Below are 21,582 nucleotides of genomic sequence, written 5' to 3'. Positions count from 1 at the left end.
CACAAATGGCAGTAGAAAATGAAATACCTCTGTAGGGAATTTTACGAGAAAATCTATGGGAACATCGAAACACACCCAACAGTGTCACTGGAATTTTTCCTTTTTCTAAACTTAAAGGGAACATCGTAACACACCCAACTGTGTCACTGGTATTTCATCTTTTCGTAAACTTAAAAGTAGAGTGGCTGGAATGAAGCTTAAACCAAGATTGTTGACTGGCAGGAAAGGAACAGGTTTTTGCAATTCTCACAAACTCAGAATGTATCAAGAAAAGTATAAGATTTGATGCAACGCATGGAGTAAAACAAAACAAATGGGAGATCCGTAAAATGATGTAAAGAAATCTGTCAGGTCCCCAAAGGGTGAAGTTTATGGGTCTCAAATATATAGTGTGGATCAAGAAAAATGTGGTTGTGCTAAGTGGGGGTGAGCTGTGGAATATGTCTAGACTATCAAAGTGTAATGGCATTCCAGGAATAAGCAAAACAAATGATAACGGAGAAACACATGTAATGGAGCCTGACGGCAGGATGTGTGAAAAAACAAGATGTGGAGCCCAAATAATACTAGCTTTAGGAAACCACCTGTATATCTTCAAGATCACATACTGGAGTGAAATTAGCAAATGTTGTACCTGTGTTAGCTTTTGTATTTATGACTAACACAATGTTACTAATGTTATTTAGTTAGGTTACAATAGTTATGGTATAGTGCTATGATTTTTTTGTGACTTGTGAATGTTCTGTTATTTCCTCCTGCTTTCCTCATCCTTACTTCTTGAACATTATAAATATCTTACTGTTATTTTCAAATATTTTAAAAGGGGGAGATGTGCTGTACCTTGCCCTTTAATGATTATTCACTTAATGGAGTGCGGAGGGCATCAAAGAAACACTAAGGGTGACCTGGCAATCACTAAGGCAGTTGGATTGTAGCTGGCTCACGGGAAGTTGGATTTCTGTGGTAGGTGCAATAAAAATAACACTTCTATAATATAGCGTCCGTCTTATTACAACAACATGTTAGCAGCATAACAAAGTATTCCAGCTATCAATGTACATTTTACAAAGTGCAGACACGTAAGTGCAATGTCATACTATTAACGTGAGCTGTACGCCTGTTCTCTGTAATCTTCGATAACCAGAAACTGCTCCCCCCCCACTGGAGGGGGGAATACATTTGTCAGTGAAGAATGTCTTCTTCCCCCAGGCATTTGGCTTTGAACTAGTCTTTTATTTTAAAGAAAGCCTTTAGTATTGTTTTATTGGTATCCTTGGTCTTGAGAATATTGCTGTTGGGCCTGAGAGACCCCAACAGCTGAAAAATATTTCTGCTGAAAAAAACTTCTCCAGTCTAGTTTCAAACTGCTGTTTAAGAAATCCTTTCTTTTACTCTAAGCCCACTGCTGTAAGGGACTCCAATTCATTTTTCATATTGACTATTACGTCATCTGCAGGATGAAGAAATCAAGATGACCCTGTAAAGTGAAGGTTTACCATTTTCAATTGGGCTTCTGGTTTCAGTATGGTGAGTCTAAGCAAGAAAATCTTCTGATTGCGATATCATGGCAACTGGAATTGGAGATTAATTCCACAGTCTACAGAAGAACCGATCACATGGCTGGCCATCAAACAATTTTCACTGAGTTTTTCTAGAAGTCTTGTTGCTGATACCTTCCATAAAAGACCTTATGCTGTACACTGTTTCTCTTTGCTACCTGCCAAGAGGAGTAGTGGCACTGGCATTCCTCAGATGTGTTGCAGCCATTCTGAAGGCTTTCCTTCCTCTCATATCCCACCTTGTACTCTCTCTGTCTGGTGGCACAGATATGTCTGCCATCGATGAATGCCTGCTTTTCACTGATGTGGCAATAATTAAGCCAGGTTTGGGATCAGTTTTCAAAAACACTGGATCCTCCTATGGAGCCCTATATATCTGCAGGAGATGTGGAGTAGCAGCTTTCATCGTAGCCCATGTGAGAAATGTTTCCTCTGCTATCTCTTTCCCCCAAGGATCGTCCATAAGCCCGACCCTCTTCAACGCCTATATAACTCCCTAGCCGTCACCATCAAATCACACGGACTCAACATCATCTCCTACGCCAACAACACACAGCTCATCCTCTCACTGTCCGAAGATCCCTTCACCACAAAAGCTAACTTCCACAGATGCATGGTGAACATAGCGGAGTGGATGAAGGACAACTGTCTCAAACTCAACACCCAAAAAAAAGTCCTCATCTTTGGGAACAACACCTCGCCATGGACTGACGTAGAGCTTGGCACACCCCTGCCTCAACAGACCACGCCTGCAACCCCAGCATCATCCTGGATAGCAAGCTATCCATGCAGAAACAAGTTAAGGCAGTCTCATCTGCCATCTTCCACACTCTTTGCATGCTCTGCAAGATCTTCAGGTGGCTTCTACCAGAAGGACCGCCACGCAGGCCCTCATCATGAGCAGACTAAACTACGGAAACATGCTCTAGGTAGGAATCACAGCACACCTCCAGAAGAGGCTCCAGAAAATACAGAAATCAGCTGCAAGACTTGTACTTGACCTCCCCAGAAGCACCCACATCACACCCCATCTGAAAAAACTACACTGGCTCCCGATTCAGAAGAGATGCCAGTTCAAGATGCTGGCCCACACCTACAAGGCCCTGCACAACGAAGGACTATCACACATCAACAAATGTCTGACCTTCTAACAACAGACCAGACACCTATGATCAGCTTCCCTCTTCCTCACAGACACCCCATGGATCCATTGAGCCAACAGCAGAGGATGCTTTTTCTCGCACCTGCCAGCCAAGGCCTGGAACAATCTCCACCACACCTCCGGACCGCACCGTCCCTCAGCACTTCAGAAGACATCTAAAGACCTGGATGTTCAAATGATCTTTCCTCCATGCTGCAGCATAGAGCACCAGTGCCTTGAGACCCTCATGGGTGATTTGACGTGCTCTATAAATGTTTGATCGATTGAGCCAAGGAATAGCAGAAGGAAAGGCTTAAGAGTAGCTCTTGGCTGCAGTGTCTCTAGGATTATTAACACTGTGGAATGCGATGTTTCAAGAGGAATGTTAAGCTCCTCTGCATAAGATCTCATGAAAAATAGGGATGTCATCCACAGGAGGGATACAGTAAGGCAAAGCTACTAGATATGTACAAATATAGGAGAAACCACAGCCCTCCGTATCTGAATACAGAAATCTAGATCTCATAGGAGATCTGTGTCATCAAGAAACCTATCCCTTATAGAGGAAGGTGAGATTGACGATGAGAAAGATAATTTGTTTGGACCGCCACACTGAAGATGTGGTACGGGATATAATCTTTGGCAGAGACAATTTAAAATGCTGTGTGGCCTAACCAGGATGGCCGGCTGGACGCACACCTAAGTGGCTCCTGATCGACCCCCTACAATATCCAGCCCATTGTTGGCTGAAGTTCCCTACATCCGCTCGTCGGGGGGACAGACTGTGGATTCCTGTGGATCGGCGGGCAATGGTCAGGCCAGGAAAACTAACTCTGCTTGCTTCGAAAACCACAATATCTTTATTTACCCTGAAGACACCAGCAAGGTGCAATATTCCAGGAAGGGTTTTCTGGAAGTCAAGGCCAAACTGAGATACGGTGGGTGCTCCCCTGATCTGAGCTAGAGACTTTAACTGTGTACTGGATGGTGACAAGGATCGCTGCCCCATCAGGCAGGGTACAAAAACATTCATGGTGAGATCACTCAGGAGGGTAATGGACTGTCTGGGATTTCTAGATGGTTGGAGGGAGTTGCACCCCAAGAAGCTGGAATTTACCTCTCACTCGAAGACACTCAACACATAGACTGCATAGACTGTTTTGACTTGGGGGAAATCACTGCCACACAAATGTCTGCAGTTAAGCACCTGGGTAAATTCCTTTCAGATCACACAACAGTGTTGTTAACCTCACAGTGGGGACTCAAGAGGGGAGGGCGGCCGACAAGGCAAATGGCCCTGGATTTCCTTGGGGACACTGTGGGTCGAGAAGCAGCGGCATTCTCACTACAGGATTATTTACAGCGGAATTTGGGCACCATGCAAAACAGAGTGGTGGAATGGGAGGCCTTGAAGGTGGTCATTCGGGGAACATGCACAGATACATGTGGAGTGAGACACCAGCTGAAGGAAGAACTTAAGACACTAGAGAATAGATTGGCAGGTCTACAAGGGGAGGAGACAAGCTCTGGCACCACACACAGGGAATTGTTAAAGGCACACAAGGACATAAATGAGCTCTGGGATAGGCTTGATAGAAAGACGTTAAGGACATATTGTCAGAAGTTGCATACGGAGGGGGATAAGTCAGAACACCTACAGGCTTGGATACTTCGGAGGGAGCCCAATCCTGCCCTCATTTTATATATCAGAAACGCCATCGGGGTGGGGGCATTTAGTTGAGATGAAATTCTGTCTGCCTTTGCCGAGCACTTCAGGGTAGTATATAAAGCGGGTCCTGCCGGGGGTCCTGCCAGTTTGGAATGGGACCTCGTCATTTTGTGAGAGGGGTGGGTCTTCCCCGGGTAAGCCCTGAACAGCTGCAGGGACTGGAGGAGGATATATCACTGGAAGAGCTAGAAGAGGCCAGTAAAGTGATGAATAAAGCTAGAGCGCCGGGAGGAGATGGGTTCCCAGTGGAATTCTATCAGACCTTAAAGGCCTCACTTCTGCCCAAGTTGCTATAAGTATTATTGGAGCCGCGGGACAAGGGAACACTGCCGGAATCGATGCGCAAAGGGATAGTATGCCTTATGTTAAAACCGGGGGGGAAGAGATGCAATGGATCCGTCAGCTTAAAGACCCCTAACTATGTTAAATTCAGATGTTAAAAAATCTTTTGTAAAGTCCTGGTGACCAGATTGAGGGGAGTGATTAGAGACCTGGTCTACAAGGATCAATGTGGATTCATACTGGTGCGCAGCACTACCCTTAATCTGCGGCCTGTCGCATATGTTCTGCATGAGACATCAGAGGTCGCCCAGGATTTTGCCTTAGTGTCACTAGATTTGGAGAATACATTTAACACTGTTGAGTGGAATTATTTGTTTACAGTTTTACGCAGTACCACAGGTTTGTGAATGGGTGCACCTCCTTTACATAGAACCCACCATTTGTATTTGAGTAGGGGGCCAGCTTTCTAAGGCAGGGGTACGAGACAAAGCTGCCCCCTGTCACCCTCCTATTTGCCTGGGTCTGAGCCTCTTGCAACGCTGTTGCATCGAGATATGAACCAATTTCGGATACAAATGGGGACGCAATCTCTTGTGGTCTCACTATACGCAGTTCATGCATTTATTTATCTTAGGTCCCCGGAGGAATCGGTGCCAGTGCTGATGTGGCTACTGAAAATGTGTTTTAATTTTTCAGGCCTCAAGATTAATGCCCGAAAGTCATTGTTATTTCTCCTGGGGGAACATTGGGGTAGGTAGGGTGGATCAACTTCCGAAGGTAGGGCTGCCATGGGAGTTGGAGGGTTTTCGATATCTGGGCATATGGATTACTCATACAGAGGTGGCTCACAACCTTCTTAATATAGAGAGAGTGGTTAATGGCCTGGTGAGCTCTGTTGCTTTTTGGAATAGACTTTCTCTTTCTGCTATGGGTAGGGCAGCGGTTGCCAAAATTGTGTTTGTTCCTTGCTGTCTATATCTTGTTCAGAACACTCTATTCCCTCTGGCTCCCAGCCTCTTTTGTAAGCTGGAAGGACTTCTGATCTTATTGATTTGGGTGGGACGTAGTAGCAGAGTCTTTCTCTCAACATTTAAGAAAAACATAAAAGATGGAGGGCTGGCAGTTCCCCAATTACAGCTTTATTATTATGCAGCACAGTAACAACATGCTGCCAAATTGATGACGGATTTATTCGGTGGGAGGAGAGACTTTTTCGGGGCATGCTGGGTGGGGACACACTGCTGCAACTTCTGATGAAGGGGGGTAGGTCAGAACATCAGCTCCCGCACCTGGTGAAAGTCACGGCCTCTTTATGGGAGCAGGTGGTTAAGAAGATTATCCGACGAGTACACTTCGATAGGGACCTTAAGTTATGGGACCTAGCACCCTTCAAGACAATTGAGGAATGTATGACTATGGAGCTATGGCGAGAGGGCGGTTGCATTACAGCAGGGGACATTTATCCGGGTGAACACTTCATCTCCTTCCAAGAGGCACAGGAGATTTTTGGAGTAGGACCAGGGCAATTTTGGCAATATGCTGAACTGGAAAAGGTGGCATAGGAATTATGGTGGAATTTCCCAGAGGCTCCACAGGTTTCAGAAGTATTGCGGGGACTCATTAGATGAGAGAAGGGCATCATCTGATTTTGTTGCTCTACAAAGCACTAAGGTGCGACAAGCCAACCACAGAGTATGTTGCGCGGAGTGCCTGGGAGAGAGACATGGGGGAGGAAATTTCTGATGAGGAATGGAGGCGGGCCTCGGAACTGGTGCGCACCATCTCATGCAATAATAGGTTGGAATTAATGCATTATAGTTACTGGCACCGCACAGACATGATGCCACACATACTGAATAAAATGAATCTGACCAGGGAGAACCAATGCGGGGGGAGAAATGGGGGCCATCTTTCTGCCTTTGGCCCGGGCGTTTGGTGGGGTTCCGGCTTTTTGGAATGAAGTGGTCCCTAAAATAACGGCTGCTACTGGGCTGACTCTCACACAACCTCTAGAAACTTGTTTATTGGGGGTAATAGCTAGACCTAAGGGATGGAAGATACTATATAAGATGACCCAGCTGGCTCTGCTGTTAGCAAAAAGGAGGGTGGCTATCGGGTGGATGGTAATTCGGAGTTCAGCCATGGATAAAGGATTTGATGGAATGGGGGGCTGCGGAGGAACAAAATATGCAGTTAGTGCGCACAGAAGGGGCAACCGCTGAAATTTTGGCCTGGGGACAACTACTTGAGAAATTTACAGATGGGGACGACTCTACCTCAGATTCTCTTGCAAAAGAGGAGGAGTGAAGGGTGACATGGGATGCTATCTGTGTAACAATTGCAACAATCAAATTAGTATAGGTCTTTGGTGAGGACTAGCAGATTTAGTCCATGTGTGAATAATTTGCCTCATGCATTCCAGATGACAGTATTGAACCTTAGAAGGACATACCTGTTACAACATACACCCCAAAGCTTGGTTGTCTTGGCACTTTGCCTCTCCTGGTGTGGTGTAACTCTTTCATGGCACTGTCTAATTGCCTTTTACATTGTATTACTGTTTGAATGCAAAACTTATAAAATAAAGATTATTATATAAAAGCTGTTTCTGAATGTGGCCCTCCAATGGAATAATAGGTCTTTAAAGCCTTTTAGGAAGTGGAAGAGGATCCAGAGTTACAGGTGTAGGTATGGACTGAGGTGATTTAAATATACTCCCAGTTGTTGTTCTTTTCTTTGGTGCTAAAGAAAGAAGACACATAGGGCCTGGGAGTGGGCATCTAGAAAGTTGATTTAAGGCTTGGTGAATGCAGAGACAAATGAAAAACAGGAGAAGAAGAATCAGATAAGATTGTTCTTCTCAATGTCAATGGAGAAGGTGATCTTTTTCAACATCATTGGTTCAAGGTTGAGCAATGGCGCCCTTTTAGAATCCGAAAGCGATGATGGCTTTGTGAACTTCAATTGCTGAGTCTTCGTCAGTTTCAATTATGAAAATCTTATCAACGTCATTTAATGGTCCTTCACTGCTGATGGTGTCAAATCTTTGGAGGATCAGTATCCTGTCTTTTTACAGGAGTAGTAAGTAAATGGAGGCAAAGCCACCTTAGACTGCAAGCAAGTAGGAGCTGTGGCTTTTGATATGGATAGCAATCTTAAACGATGTCAGGAGTGATGAAGCTGACCATGTTTTTCGATTTGTCTTCTGTCCTTGGTCGTCTCTGAGAAAGGATGAAACACGTGTCGGCTGAACTCTTGACTTGACCAAGAACATTGTGCAGCATAGAGCATCCACATTCTATTGACAATAAATACTCATCTCAAGGACTAACTATGTAATAATTCGAAATTATGACTGTAATTAGATCTCTTATTGATCAATACATGATATTGTTAAAGTAACTAAAAGTTTGTGTCTTTTGACTTAATTTGCATGCAGATCTGTTTGTTAACTTCCAGTAAATGGCAGTTCACCAGCTCCACCAACAAGGCCATTAGTGTTTAGCTTTTGATTAATAGATTTGATTTGCATCTGCACATCCCTTACATACATTTCTTTTACTGACCCTTTCCTTAATGGCTACATGCTGGGTTAAGGGACACAAACAGGCAGCCCATAAATTCCCATTTTGTAAACCAAAAAGAAACCTACTTTTCCATGTGTCCTGATGTGACCGACTCCAAAGCATATTCATTCAACATGTTTAACTGTTCCCCTATGATTATTAATAAATGAGGGGACGAGAGGTACTTTGACAGGATTGGTGATAATTTCCCAGGCATGGTTATGACAGGAGAGTCCTTATCAATTGCTGCAGAGGGGTCAGCAATGCTTTTGTTTTGCCACTGCTGAGGAGAATTAAAAGATGAAATCGTAAAGTCATTTCTGATGAGACCTCAGATGAAGAACCCAGGGATGTCAATGCTAAAACTCAAGGTTTTCCCTGGTGTTAAAAAATCCTGATCAAGCCTGATATTGGATCCTCAAAATCTCAAAGAGGATTCAAAGAAGCAAAAGTTGAATACAATTACTCTTCACAAGATCATTCCATTCCTCAAAGAAGGCACCCTTTAAGAGTTCATCCTTAGAGAAGGGTTACTTCAATAGTCCTATTTGCCTACACCATAGTAAATACCTTGGCTTCATGGTAAATGGGCAGCACTATCAGTTCAAGGCAGTGCAACAGGTATGCCCAGATGTGGGTACCACGCAAGCTTTGTCACAAAGACTGGAACATAGCTTCAATAATGAGGCTGAAACCGAACCGGGACCACTTGTGTTCTCAACTGAAGAAGTCCTGGCCAGGTCTTCAGGTGGCTAGCCTCTGTGTGCAGTGGCAGAGTAGACAGCAAACAAAGGACTGGAAAGAGGTCCTGAGTGATCACCAGTAGCTGAGATTTTTTCATGCATTCCTTCCATTGCTTTGTTACTTGCTGTGTTAATCACTGAAGAATTTATTTTTGGGAACACTTGGCGCTGTAGGTATGCTGGATCTGAAATTGCAATATTTGCTCTGGTACAGTCAATGTACAATTATCCAAAGTACAAGGAACTGTAGGCTTGTTGACCATTTCAAATAACAAATGAAACTGAGACCTCTCTTTGTCTATATCCCAAGGACTGTTGGCCTTATCATCACACAACAGTTCTGCAGGAATCAAACAGTTTACGATCAATGTTCCACCCACGTGGTTATTGATATCTTGCTTTTCAGTTTTATCAGTAAAATTATGGTTTCTGAAGACTAAGACCCATCCCAAAATATACAAACAAAAATACTGCACTAGTGATCTCTATATCTTTTTTATACCTTCACATCTCCATCCTCTGACTGATTTTCTGAAGGACGAGGTGAAGACAATTCATTTCCTTGTTCCTCTTTCACTTTGGAGATTTTCTCACTTTTGACCCTGGGTTTTCTCTTTTTTATTTTGACCTGTTGGGATATATAAAATATATAGCACAATGTTATCGTTTTTGACATTGATTAGTACTGTAATATCAAGCTGTTTTCATTATCCTAATTAATAGAACTCAAATGACCAACCTTTAAAGGTCGATAGACTGGGCAGTCAACATTTGTCTCACAATTCCAGGCATCAGAATAGATCTGGTAAATTTCAAAGGTCCCTAGTGGGCGCTGGACTCAGTCAACACCGAAAGTGATAGCAGGTGGTGTCACAGAGGCCATAAAGCTGACCTTAGAGCAACAATGTCAGTTTTTCCCCCAACGTTTGAGGTGAGACCATAAACTGACAATGATCTCGGAATGCAGTACCAAAATATATTTTTGGGATATTATTAGCTTTCCATATAACTCATCCATCAGGCTGGCCTGTCAGTGAGGAATATGCATGTATATAGAGTATTCACCAGAAGGAGTATGTTACTTACTCTGTAAACATCTATTTGTAACGTGTAGTGCTGCAGATTCACATGCTATGCACCCTTCTGCCATCTAGTAATGGGCTCAGACTCTACCACTCACAGGACATTGAGTCCCCTCCTCTTCGAGAGAATGCACATGTTCAACAGCTCCATTGTTAATCTTCATTTTTCCCCTTGCCATTCTGGCAAGTGAAAATGGAGATAGTAAAGATACTAACAGCTGGAGAATATATGCAAGTTAAAATATAGCACCTCATATGTGTACATCTGACACCATCTCACACCTGTGGGGGAGGAAGGAGGGCTCATGTGAATCTGCAGAACTACATGCTATGACTAGATGCTTACAAGATAAGTAACATACTCCATTTGTACCATGTGCTGTCTGCAGGTGCACATGCTGTGCATAGACTGTTAAGCAGTACCCCTATTGCAGTAGCTCTTGACATCAGATTGTGCAGATGTTTGAAATAGCATCCGTAGGACTGTTTGTCCCACAAGGGACTGCTGCCTGGCCTGAAAATCCATGAAACAGTGCCTAGTAAACATATGGATTTAAACATGTAGCTGCCTTACAAATGTTGGCTAATAGGATGTTTCCCAAGAAAGTCACTGAAGCACCCTCTTCCTTGTAGAGTGTGCTCATGGGATGGTTGTTAAAGTTCTTTTGACCTTCACGTAGCAAATTTGAATACATTTTACAATCCATCTTGTGATTCCTGCTATAGACATGGTCTGACTCTTTCTTGGAATTGAGAAAGCCAGAAAAAGCTTTTGAGTTTTCTTAAAAGTTCTAGTTCTCTCAATGAAGTACATCAGTGCACTTTTAACATCAAGTGTATGGAGTGCCCTTTCAGCCACAGTGTCAGGCTTAGGGAAGAAAAGCAATAAATCAAGTGTTTGGTTTAAATCGAAGGGAGAGATTACCTCTGGCAGAAATTCATGATTTGTATGGAGACATACCTTAGGCTGGAAAAGCTGAAAGTAAGGCACTTCTTTGATAAGAGCATGAAATGTCCTTAACTCTTCTTAGGGAAAGTTATAGCTACAAGGAAAGCTACCTTTCAAGAGAGGAACTGCAGAGGACAAGAATGAAATGGTTCCAAAGGTGTAGACATTAGTCTTGTATGAACAACATTTAAACTCCACAAGAGTACCAGTAGTGTATGAGGTGGAATTATTCTTTTTGACCTTCCATAAAAGCTTTGACGACTGGCATACAAACAAGTGACTGATGTTTGTGGTTTAGCAGGTAAGCTGCAATCGCTGCCAGGTGCAGTTGTATGGAAGTATAAGCTAAATGTGATTCCCGAAGACATAACACGTAGAATACTATCCGTTGTATTGTAGGTGCACAAGGGTCTATATGCTGGGATATACAGTAGTATACAAAAAGCTTGCACTTGGCTGCATAAAAAGCTCTTGTAGCTAGGCGTCTTGTATCCTCTAGAATGCCCATACATTCGGAATGCAATTGCAAGTATCCAAACTCTACAACTTCAGGAGCCAGACTGCCAGGTTGAGTTGTTTAGGGTTTGGATGCCTGACCCTGCCCTTGCTGTACGACTGATATGTTGGGGACCTTCTTGTGAGGTACTAGGGACAACTATGGTAGTGTTGTGAACCAGGGCAGTCATGCCCAGATGGGAGGTATGAGAATCATCTTGAGGGATGTCTGTCTGAGTTTCCTGACCAGATATGGGATTATTGGGAGAAACAGAAAAGTGGATGCATATATCCCTGACCAGCTCATCCAAAGAGCATTGCTCATGGACTGTGGAGGCGAAGTTTTGGCATTTTATATTTTCCACAGTTGCAAACAGATCCATGTCTGGTGTCCCCCAATGCTGAAAGAAGCAGGGAAGGACTTGGGGGTGGAGTTCCAACTCATGGACTTGTTGCTGCATTCTGCTTTGCAGGCCCACCACTGAATTGTGCACTAGCGGAGGGTGCATCGCTGCCTTGATTGACAGGAGATGATGTGGCTGAAAAAGAGTCAAATGGTGCTGGAGATTGAGAGCCCTCTGTGAACTGGAGTATGCTGTGGCAGAGAACAAACTGAGTAGTGCTCCAAGATAGGGCAGTAATTGAAGGGCTGTAACTGAGGTGTAGTGATATTCATAGTGAACCCCAATTTGTGTAACAGGTTGATGGTGGCTTGTGTATCTTGCAGGCACCTCTGTCTCTGAACTGTTGATCAGACAGTTGTTGAGATATCAATCAATCAATCAGGATTTATATAGCTCTGCTAATCACCCAATAGGATATTGAGGTGCCTGTAGGTCCCAGAAGGCTCAATTAGGCAGCCAGGTTCTGAGGGCTGTTCTGAATTCTGGAAGTGAGATGATGGTCCAGAGCTGTGTGGAGAGGCTGTTCCAAGTATTAGATGAGATGTAGGAGAAGGAACATTCTCCACTTCTGCAGATGTGGGGAATGTGGGCAAGTGATAGGGTGGCAGATTGTAGTCTTCTAGATGGTTGGTGAAAGTTCAGGTAGTAGTTAATGTAGGTGGGTCCTTGGTTGTGTAGAGCCTTGTGTGCATGGGCCAATAGGTTGAATTGGCACCTCCTCTGTACAGAGAGCCATGGAGTTGCCTGAGGTGGGGTGTGATGTGGCTTAGTTGGGGAGGTCAGAGATCAGTCTAGCTGTGACGTTTTGTATGGTTTGAAGTCTCTGTAGGAGGTGTGCAGCGATTCCTACGTAGAAAGCATTGCCATAGTTGAGTCATCTGGTGATTAAGGCCTGTGTCATGGTGCGTCTCGAACGCTGAAGTAGCCACCTGAAGATCTTACGTAGCATGCACAGGGTGAAGAAGCAGGCGGAGGCGACAGGGTTTACATGCAACTTCATGGTGAGCTTGTTATCAAGAATTGATTCCAAGGTTCCTGGTGTGGTCAGAGAACGTGGGTCCTAGGTTAGATAGCCACCAGGAGTTGTTCCATGTGTTGTTGCCAAAGATTAGGATTTGGTCCCTGCTCAGCTTCAGGCAGTTGATCTTCATACATTTGGGGATGCTTGTGATGCATCTGTGGAAATTGGTGCTGGTGGGTTCATTGGTGAGTGAGAGGATAAGTTGGGTGTAGTCTGCATAGGATATTATGTTGAGACCTTGAGCTCTGACAATGTTGGCCTGCCGAATCGTATATCCGTTGAGGAGTGTGGGACTGAGAGATGAGCCCTGGGGTACTCCGCAGACTATGGGGGTCATTCCGACCCTGGCGGTAGTCTACCGCCAGGGCCGGGGACCGCGGATGCACCGCCAACAGGCTGGCGGTGCATTCATGGGCATTCTGACCGCGGCGGTACAGCCGCGGTCAGAAACGGGAAATCGGCGGTGTCCCGCCAGTTTCCCGCTGCCCTATGGAATCCTCCACGGCGGCGCTGCAGGCAGCGCCGCCATGGGGATTCCGACCCCCTTACCGCCATCCTGTTCCTGGTGGGTTTCTCCGCCAGGAACAGGATGGCGGTAACGGGTGTCGTGGGGCCCCTGGGGGCCCCTGCAGTGCCCATGCCAATGGCATGGGCACTGCAGGGGCCCCCTAACAGGGCCCCACCAAGATTTTCAGTGTCTGCCAAGCAGACACTGAAAATCGCGACGGGTGCAACTGCACCCGTCGCACCCCTTCCACTCCGCCGGCTCCATTCGGAGCCGGCATCCTCATGGAAGGGGGTTTCCCGCTGGGCTGGCGGGCGGCCTTCTGCCGGTCGCCCGCCAGCCCAGCGGGAAACTCAGAATTACCGCGGCGGTCTTTTGACCGTGCAGCGGTATTCTGACGGCGGGACTTTGGCGGGCGGCCTTCGCCGCCCGCCAAAGTCAGAATGACCCCCTATATCTTTGAGTTCAGATATGAACGGTGGAAGACGGACGCTCTACGTTCCACCGGTGAGGAAGGAGGTGAGTTATCTGAGTGCCATATGGTTTTGATCAGTGTGTGGTGGGATACAATGTTGAAGGTTGCAGAGAGGTCGAGGAGGAACAGAGTTGCTGTTTTTCCTCAGTCGGGGAGGATTCTGATGTTGTCTGTGGATGCAATTAGGGCAGTCTTGGTGCTGTGGTTGCTTCAGAAGCCCAATTGGGATGAATCAAGTATCTAGTTCTGCTGCAGGTATGTTGCGAGTTGTGTCTTCTCCAGTAATTTGGCTGGGAATGGGAGCAGAGAGATTGGACAGTAGTTTTGAGTTTGTTGGGGTCGGCGGAGGGTTTTTTGAGAAGTAGTCTGACTTCAGGGTGTTTCCAAGCATTGGGAAATGATGAGGTGGAGATTAAAGTGTTAAGCAGGGTGGCAAGTTCCTGGCCTATCTTTTTGATTTGGAGCTTGATGATGTTGTGTGGCCATGGGTCTGTGGAAGCTGCTGAATGGATGGTTTTCATGGTGGAGGAGGTATCCTGAGATTAGAGGTGGCTCCAGGTGGTAAGTCTGTATTTTGTGTCTGGTGCGAAGGCAGCAGAACCTTTGATGAAGTCTGCAGGTGTAGGTTGGAGGTCAAAGTTTCTGCATATGGTCCCAATCTTGTATGGGAAGAAGTTGGCAAGGTTGTCACACAGCTCTTGTGAGCGTGTGATGTTGTTTTTGCTGGCAGCCAGGTTGGAGAATTCCTTAATGATGTTGGAAAGTTCTTTGCTGCTGTTAGCACTGCTGTCAATGCATGCAGCTAGGGCTGGCTGTCTTCTTTGCTGCCCTCAGCAGATGGTGGTGGAGGTTGAGGGAGGTCTTGAAGGCTGCTTTATCTGAAGTGTTTTTGTTGGTGCGTCATCTTCTCTCCAGTTGTCTGCTATTGTGCTTTTGTTAATCTGAGATCTTGGGTGTACCAGCGGACCATTTTACTTGATGATCTCTGCTTGTTCCTCTTTATGGGGCGATGTTGTCGGAGCAGTTTGAGACCCAGGAGTTGAAGTTATGGATACCCTGTTCTAGGTTGGAGGCGGTAGCTGGGTGGGAGGTGTTAAGATGGTCTGTTTAGCTGGTTTCAGAAATGTTGGTCCTGTTGCAATGCGGGCACCAGCCATCTTGGGAGTGGAGGTGCAGAGCGTGGAGATGCTGAAGTAGACTATGGAGTGATCAGTCCATATGAGTTCTGTGACGTGGTTGTATTTTATGCAGTTTCTGACGTTAAGATGGGGTCCAGCATGTGTCCAGTGTGTGCCTTGCGGCGTGCGTGGATTCACAGACGATCTGGGTCAGTCTGATGCTGCTCATACTGTTGAGGAGCTGGGTTGTGTTGAGATCATTGGGGTTGTTGATGTGGAAGCTGAGGTCTCAGAGTAAGATGTAGTCCTTGGAGTCGAGGGCTAGGGGCGCTATGAAGTCTGAAATGGTGTTGCAGAAGCTAGAGCCTGGCCCCAGGGGCCGGTATGCAAAGGTGCTTATGATTATTGTCTTCTCGTCGGTGTGGAGCTTAAGGCTGAGGTGTTCAGGGCTTGGCCAAGCTGCGGAAGATGGCATATGTGTGAATGAAATGCTCCGCTTTGGCCCAGTGAATTATCCAACCGAATCGGGATCCACGGGACGGAGGAAGAAGCGACATCAGGAGCGCTCAGCCGGGCTTCGCATGCCCGCGGCCCCTCAAACCAAAAAAGGAGGAATCAGAGCAGCCGGTGGGATGAACAGAAGCGCCTGGACCTGAAGTGGAGACATCGCAAGGGGAGGCCTGCTGCTGGGATTGTGGCCCAGGAGCTCCCGCTGGAGTGGTAGGCGGAGCAGAGGTGCTCGCGCTGCTTTGCCCCTGGAAGTAGAGCGACCAGCTGGGCAGAGGTGAGCAAGCCGATAGAGTGATTGCTGGCTGGACAGGACCTGCATGGCAGATCGGGTCCTGCGAGGACTCCAAGGAAGCGGAGGAAGAAAGGTGGAACCAGACGCCATGGATTTACACCCCCCCCAGGCTCAGTAAAGACCTGAAGCGGCCACTGGAGGTGTGCGGTGCCACCTGGGCAGACAAGGGGAGGTACCATGTAAAGGGCACCCTTGTGGCTGGATTGTGGCCGAGGGGGCCGACATGCAGAGGACTGGCTGCCAACATGGCTGAGCTAACAAAGCAAAGCAGAGACGCCAGGCCCTGTCTCGGGGGTCCAGGGTTGGACAGCATGCGAACGACCTACAGCTGAAGGCATAGATGGAAGAACAGGGACAGGAGGAGCTCGTTCCACTGACCCCCTAGAACTGCTGCAGCCCGTGGGGGGAGGGGTGGCTTGTTCGGCACTGCGATCGCCAGCTTGGTTGAAAAGACTCCCCCTGGTGAGCAGACCTTTCCCCTGTAGAAGAGCGGCGAGTCTGGGTGCGGTCTGATCCTGTCGGCTGGGATCTACCATGCTGACAGTGGCCCTCTCTGAGTTGGGATACTTACCACATGTCCGCCGATTTCTGGGCCTGCGGGGCGGGGAGAGCATTCAGTACTCGCCTAACCGAGGGCACTGCTACTGGACTTGGTGTGGGCCTGGAACCCACCTGTGGGTGAGGCGCACTAGCGGACCTACTGACTGACTCATTGATGGACTGCATCTCCCGCGCCTCCCCTTGAATATATTTGATAACGGGGTCAGCGGGGAGGGGAAGAAACACACCTCAAAAATGAATATGGGGAAGTCCAGGACCAGACAATTCCAGGCCACTCCAGGATTTTCCAATACACTAACACCTGCATCAGGACGGCCTGAAGAGACAGTCACCAAGCCATACTCAATGCAGCTCCAACTCGATAAAATATTGGCAGCTATTTTAGACACCAAGACCACTCTCCAGAAGGACATAAGCGCAGTGTCTGTGGGCCTGGACCTGTTACATGCCGAACACCAAAAGCTGGCTGATAGAGTGCACAAGGTTAAAAGAGGGTACGAGAAAATTCGCCTGGCACAGAAGGATCTTAGGTGCCAACTCACCTCCCTGCCAGACAGAATACGGGCCCTGGAGCATCAAGCCAAGGATGCAGAGGGACGTAATAGACAAAATAACATCCGAATAGTGGGAGATATGGTGGCCTATCTAGAAAACTGGATTAGATAGCTCTCGGTACAAGCCCACTTAACACCTTTCTTCACAACAGAAAGGGCACAGAGTACCCGCAAGGCTGCTCGCCCCTGGTAGACAACCACGCACAGTTATCGGCAAGTTGCTCCACTTCCACGATAGAGATGCTTTGCTGAGACACGCCAGGATGAAGGGCCCCTACCAAGTTGGGAATAGTAAGGTGACTATGTTTCCTGACTATACGATGTCTAGTCTCCACGGGCCTCCTATACTGAAGTTAAAAAGACACTCAGAGATGAGAGTATTCAATACTCACTAATGTTCACTGCCAACCTGAAACTTATTGTAGACGAGAAGACGCATTTCTGTGAGACCCCTCAGGATGCATGGGAGTGGCTCGAGAGGTATAAGGCTGGTACCCCCTGAAGGGAACAGCAACCCCTATCAGAACTCAGGAGGTATACACCGACTGCTTAAACCGACTAAAGAACAGGCAAAGGAGGAAAGAGAGTCAGCGATTCGGGCGGTGGCGGTCCTTGCTGCCCATCAGGGCTCAGACCAAGGGTCGGGGCTAGACATTAACGAAATGGCAACAGACTCAGACACAGAGCAGTACACCCTGGGGGAGGAAGACAGGCCAACGTTGACCCCGCAAACAACAGATGATTTGATCTGATATTCTCTTCTGTCATGCACCTAGTTGGGGTTACAATACGACAATGCCGCTCGACCTGCGGGCCCATATATCTATATAAATCCATAATAGGGTAAAGGCACCTGCTGTTATGGACTGTGATCCGGAGCCAACTTGTGCCGCTGCTCTGACATGGGGGCCGGACGGGGGTGCCACCGAGCAGAGGCCGGCAGACTGTGGAAAATGGCCTGTTGTGTTGCCCTTTGGGAGCCCAGGGCCCTGGCACTGGTTGGAGTTACTGGCAAAGGAGTCTTAATAATTGACGGCTCATGCACACCACCACCACCTCGCTCTCTACCAGGGTGTGGTGCATCCGTAGGTTTTGACTTTCTTTCCTCTGTGGCATTTATTGTGTTTGGGCGGTTGGCTGTTGCCAAGCAGCCTTAGGGAGAGGGAGTTGACAGTTGGGGTTCTGAATTAATTGTTTATGCCTGCTGTTTTTTCTATTTCTCTTGGGACACTAGATGGATGGATACGTGACACTTTAGCAGCCCAGATGGGCAGGACAATCCTATGGGGGCAAACAAATGCACTTATATGTAGGAGGTGGCCTCACTGCAGGAGATCTACTGTATAATGTGGAATGTCCCGGGGATGGAGTCAGCTATGAAACGCTATAACATTCACCGTTTTGTGGGACACCAGGAGTAAAGGTGGCAATGTTACAGGAAACGCACCTCATGTGGATTGAAGTTGAATGTCTTCGAAGAAGGTGGAGGAGGAAATTATATGCTACCTCCTATTCAGCATATGGACCAGGGGTATTGATTTGGATTAGGGCTGGAACCCCCTTTGAACCCATTAGGGAACAAATAGGACGGGAAATATGTCCTGCTTCATGGCAGACTAATGGGTAAAGAGGTGATCACTAGCTCCATAAATGCCCCAAATCAGGATAAACTGGCCTTCCTCCACTCGTTGTCATCACCACTAGGCTCCTTGATACACGGGGATTTTTTACTGGGCAGCACTTTTAATCGCTCCTCACCTCCCCTCAAGGGGGCCCAGGCCCAAAGATTTTCAGTGGGGTTTAGGACTTGGTTGCAGCTCTGGGCACTAATCAATGTATGGCGGCTCCAGCATCCTCAGGAATGCGATTTCTCTAACTACTCACACATCCACAATTTGCACACCAGAATAGATGGAGTGTGTAAAATAAGTATAGAAGACAGGCCAGGAAATCTTGATGTAAATCAGGAATCCTATATGAAAGTATATCTGCAGGAGAGACCTCATCCACAGCCAACAACAGATCAACTGCTTCTCAGTCTCCCATGGTAAAAATCATGCATTCTAAACACATTTGTAGGAAAGTGCCCTAATTCTTGGCATGGTTATCCCCATTTTCTGCCTGTTGTCTGTGTGTTTGCCTGTGTCCGCTGTGATCCTGCTAACCAGGATCCCAGTGGTCACGCTCTCTCCTGTAAAGTTTGGTAACTGTACATTTTTCTTCCCACCATTGGCATACTGGTCCCCCTATGTAAGTCCCTAGTATACGGTACCTAGGTACTCAGGGCATCGGGGTACCAGGGGATCCCTATGGGCTGCAGCAGTTATTCTGCCACCCATAGGGAGCCCATGCAGAGGGTTCTGCAGGCCTGTCATTGCAGTCTGCGTGAAACGGGTGCATGCACCTGTTTTTCACTACAGGTCACTGCACCAGGTCACTATAAGTCACTCCTATGGTAGGCCTTCTCAGTGGGCAGAGTGAAGGTACCTGTGTGTGAGGGCACCCCTGCTAAGAGGTGCCCCCACAAACTCCAGATTCAGTTTCCTGGACTTTCTGAGTGCAGGATGCCATTTTACGTGTGTACTGGACAGGTCACTACCTATGTCCAGCTATATAACTGTAACTCCAAACCTGGGCATGTTTGGTATCAAACATGTTGGATTCATACCCCAATACTGTTGCAAGTATTTGAAGTATGATTCCATTCACTCTGAGGGCTTCTTAGAGGACACCCAGCATTGCTATCAGCAGTCTTACAGGGTTTTCCGGGCAGCCCAAGCTGCTGCCACCCCTCAGACAGGTTTCTGACCTCCTGCTGCTTGATCTGATCAAGCCCAGGAAGGCAGAACAAAGGATTTCCTTTGGGAGAGGGAGGTAACACCCTCTCCCTTTGGAAATAGTTGTGACTGGCTTGGGAGGGGTAGCTTCCCCAAGCCACTGGTATGCTTTGAAGAGCACATTTGCTGCGAAACTGGACAATGGAAAGGGGAGTGACCACTTCCCTGTTTATCACCATCTCATGGGTGGTACTCAGAGCTCCTCCATGGGGTCCTTGGGTTCTGCCATCTTGTTTCCATAGTTGGCAGGGAACTCTGGGAGCATCTGAGTGGCTAGGCCAAGCAGGTGGTGTCAAGAGCCCCATCCTGATAGGTGCTTACATGGCTAAGTGACCTATCCCCCTTCAGGGCTATTTATGATCTCTCTCGGTTGGGTCCTCAGATTCGGCTTGCAAGATTCCACCAGGACTCCACTGCAATATCTACTTTGACTTCTGGCCTCCGGAACTACGGCTGGAAATTCCAGGACCCAACAATCTGCCTCCAAGAAGAACTACTCTTCTGCAACATTGTTCCCAGGGCTCCTGCCAGCAATTTCAACATTTCCACCGGCTGTGCATCCACTGATGGCGGCGTGTCTTCAGTCTGCACTAGAAGAAAGAAGGAATCTCCCTTGGAGTGAAGGACTCACTCCCCTGCAACTGCAGGCACCTGCTGCAATGACGACCGGCTGCGTGGATCTCCTCTCATTCTGAGCTGCGTGGATCCTGCATCACGGGTGGTGACCCAGAGTAGTCACCTTGGTCCTCTCTGCCAGCTGTCCAGCTTTGGTGGAGGTAAGCTTTTGCCTTCGCACGCAGAACAGTTCTCCCCGCAACTGCTGAGGCTTGTTTGCATCTCCTCCAAGGGATCTTCAGGCAACATGTAGCTGCAGTCCCCAGCACTCCTTCCAGCGACGCACAGCCATCTGCGTTGTTCTCCTGCGGAGTGGGATCCCTTTCTGTAGTGCTGCGTGGGCTCCTTCTGTGACTTCTGTGTCCCCATCCTGTAGGACTCCTGTGCGAGCTGCCTACGCTCCTGTGGGCTCTGTGTTGCTGAGGGTCTCCTCTGACTCCCCTCCTGGGTTGAGTTCTCTTGGGCTTTGCTGGTCCCCAGCAGCACCACTTTTGCACTAACTGCGAGTTTGCCTTTGCCAAGGCTTGTTGGTGGAATTCCTGCATCAACACCTGTCTGCAATCTTCACTCCAGCGTGGGACATCTTCCACATCTTTCAGGAACTCTTCTCCGGTTCCAGGCTGCAGTGCTGACCTGATTTTCATCACTGTCGACCAACTCTGCAAGTATGGCTGGGTTGGTAGTAGCTCCTACTCCTACTGGACTACACTGTGACTCTTGGACTTGGTTCCCTCTCTCCACAGGTCTTCCTCTCCAGCAATCCACCGCTGGGTTCTTGCAGTCTTGTCTGGGTGTCTTATTTTCTTCTTTTCCTTCCTTTTGGGTGGTTTGGGGAGATTCCAGTAATTTACTCCTTCTTTCCTGGTCACTGGGGGTACTGTATTACCTACCTCTGTGGTTTTGTAGTACTCTCAGCTACCCTCTACTCATTCTGAATACCTAGGTGGGGTACTATGTTCGCATTCCAGTTTTTTTAGTATATGTTTTGGGCTCCCCCCAGGGTCACTATTGCTTATTGGTATTTGCACTGTTTTCTTACCTTTTCTATGCCTATTACTGTTTACTAATGTATATAATTAGTGTAATACCTACCTTCTATTGGAGGGTTGCCCTTCTAGTATCTGGTGGTATTGTGTTCCAAAAC

General features: G+C 47.3%; 1 protein-coding gene across 2 annotated transcripts in view; it reads right to left on the bottom strand.

The window, feature by feature from the left end:
• CHD2 (chromodomain helicase DNA binding protein 2) overlaps positions 1-21,582 on the bottom strand; it is a 1,519,436-nt gene that overhangs the window by 284,800 nt on the left and 1,213,054 nt on the right. For both annotated transcript variants that reach the window (XM_069222751.1, XM_069222752.1), the window contains one exon: positions 9,523-9,648. In XM_069222751.1, coding sequence (XP_069078852.1) covers positions 9,523-9,648 — 126 coding nt within the window. The remainder of the gene's footprint in view (positions 1-9,522; positions 9,649-21,582) is intronic.

This window comes from Pleurodeles waltl, chromosome 3_1 (assembly GCF_031143425.1).
Source record: "Pleurodeles waltl isolate 20211129_DDA chromosome 3_1, aPleWal1.hap1.20221129, whole genome shotgun sequence".
Classification (NCBI taxonomy): domain Eukaryota; kingdom Metazoa; phylum Chordata; class Amphibia; order Caudata; family Salamandridae; genus Pleurodeles; species Pleurodeles waltl.
This window is presented reverse-complemented; position numbering and strand designations above follow the sequence as displayed.